Genomic DNA, 2,500 nt, shown 5'->3' on the forward strand with positions numbered 1-2,500 from the left:
TGGTGCAGCCATAAACAATGGCGTCTCGGGTTTCAATATTTCACTCAACATAAGCGTGATATATCTTCAGTGAAGCGTTGGAATGACCAGATACAGAATATGGATGAGATATTGTTGTACGGTATGAAAAAAAAAAGATTTTTCTAACTTTGAGGCTATTTAAGGGGAAATTTAAGGGGAAACTCAGGATGCAAGGGGTAAAATGAGGGAGAACTGGCAAAATATCCTCACTATGGAGCATTTTCCTCATCTTACTATCCTTGTGAGGACATTTGGGTTGATCGTAATACATGAACACACACACACACACACACACACACACACACACACACTTTTCTCACCTGTTCTCCTTGCCGTTCTGCAGCAGTGAGTGTCTGTCTGTACTGGATCGGTCCGTACACACATAGGTGTTCCTTCGAGTCATGGCACTGGCAGGGATGTTGTTCTGGAAAAAACAAACAAACAAAAAAAAAAAGACGTGAACCCAAAATCACACAAATTTACTGACTGATAATTGGTAATCAGTTCACAATTCAACAGGTTAATTATTTAAGGGGGAAAAAAGAGAAGAGCAGCTGAGTCAACCTGAGTGCAAGACAACACACTGCATTGTTTTATGACTTAGTCCAGGTTAATTTATAATTTAGAAAAATCATTAATTAAATAATAAAATGAATTAATAAAATGTGCAGTTCATGTCAGGATTTTCCAGTCTGTTTTTCTGTAGCTGTGGTCAGAGAGGAACCTCCATCATATCCTAGCTGGCCGATATCTGATATTTAATAAAAGCCCAAATCAACAAACCAATATATCAGTCTAACCCTAATCCTGTGTATTGTTAAATTTGTTTGGGGTTTACCACACTGGACGATGCAGTGAGCAACACAAAGTTCAGTCATAACAGGAAAGTGTTCAATCTATTATACTTTCTGAGACGGATGACTGTCTGAAAAGGCCTGATTCAGTAAACCCCGCCCACCTGGTGCTCCAGGCAGGTTAAAACAAGCGCCTAAAACTGCTGGCCTTGATTATTTGACCTGTATCTGTCAGCAGGACATTAGAGGGTTAATCTCAGGATAATCTGGCTGCTGTCTTCTTCAACTCTCCACACTCCCTCAAGTCTCTGTCACATGTTAATCTGACTGAGCAGTGGTAATCTCCACATTCCCCCCGCTGGGTTCCCTCCTCGGTACATCTTAAGGTGTGTGTGTGTGTGTGTGTGTGTGTGAGTGAGTGGCAGTTCGATTCTTCTTCACTAATCTGAGGAGGATGTTAATCTTTATTAGTGTCTATAGTATCTGTGTCAGTGCATCCTCAATGAGCTATAATCTGAGAAAATGGGATTAGGATGAAGACTCTGAGGGGATTCCTCCGTCTGTACCTGCTGCATCAATGAGGGATTTAAAAACACACACACAACACCACGGTATGACAGAGCAGTGCTGGGCGATATACCGAAAAATTAACAACACTGACACTGGCCTCTATTTTGGGTCAAGAGCCTGTAGTCCGCTCCACCAATCCTGAGTAATATAAACCTACTATCAAACCTGCAGTCCGCTCCGCTATCAGACGTGACGTATATCGACACGAGAGTCGAGCCTGACTCAGCTGGCTTCATTCAAGATGGCGGGGTGCCAGTTAATTATGGTCTGCTGCCAAGTTTTGAAACCGTTAATGAAACATAAAACTCCAAGCGGGATCAATCCAATTCAATATCTCAAAGCTGAATGTAAAAAAATTCCAGCTGAGGTGATTAACTTGAGCGTTAGTGTGTGTTGGGCCCCTTTTACATTTCAGTGTTTAATGAGAAACTGAGTGCTTGTCACATGTATTACTACTTCCTGGTCCTAATTTCAAGTCATTGGAATTAATGAAAAAGAAACTCTTAGATTTAATGAGTTTAGACTTTATTAGTCTTATAGGACCTCTATCCTTCCCCCCCCCTTTTGATTTCTTCGATTAATTTATTTTTTACATCTCACTGTTTTCCTTCCTATCCTTACTCTATATGTTTGTATGTTACTAGGTTAGGGAAAGATGTATTTTTGTTACTACTTTGTGCCGTTACTGTACGTACATTTATTCTGAAATGAGCTAAAAAACAGTATTGTAGCTTCCTTCCTTTGAGCGTGTGTCCTGTTTGCCTTTTCTTGAGAGGAAGAAGATTTGTTTTTATGGTATCCCATAATGCATTTATGTTGCTCCAAGGATCCTGTGGCTGAAATGTATTGAGATAAAACTGAATGGAAGCTTGTGTTGCATAGAGCTAGCAAAAAGATGAGGTAAAACAACATTCAGTTTAGTTCACACATGCATAATTAACGCATAAATAAATCCAATGCATGCACACCTGCATCAAAATGAGTCCAACGCATTATTTACCCTGAAAAACCAAATCAAACCCAGTAGAAAACCTGTCCTTACCGTGGTAGAGCTGACCTCCTTGCGGCGGTCAGGGATCTCGGCCTTGTTCGGGTTGTGGGCGGAGCTAACCATG

General features: G+C 40.8%; 1 protein-coding gene across 1 annotated transcript in view; it reads right to left on the minus strand.

Annotated features, from left to right (window-relative positions):
* Positions 1 to 2,500, minus strand: part of mark4b (MAP/microtubule affinity-regulating kinase 4b) — a 72,065-nt gene that overhangs the window by 18,786 nt on the left and 50,779 nt on the right. The window contains 2 exon segments of the mRNA XM_078284114.1: positions 342 to 445; positions 2,428 to 2,500. The exon segment at positions 2,428 to 2,500 is cut by the window's right edge and continues 136 nt beyond it. Of these exon segments, the coding sequence (XP_078140240.1) occupies positions 342 to 445; positions 2,428 to 2,500 (177 nt within the window).

This window comes from Centroberyx gerrardi, chromosome 6 (assembly GCF_048128805.1).
Source record: "Centroberyx gerrardi isolate f3 chromosome 6, fCenGer3.hap1.cur.20231027, whole genome shotgun sequence".
In the NCBI taxonomy this organism is placed as follows: Eukaryota; Metazoa; Chordata; class Actinopteri; order Beryciformes; family Berycidae; genus Centroberyx; species Centroberyx gerrardi.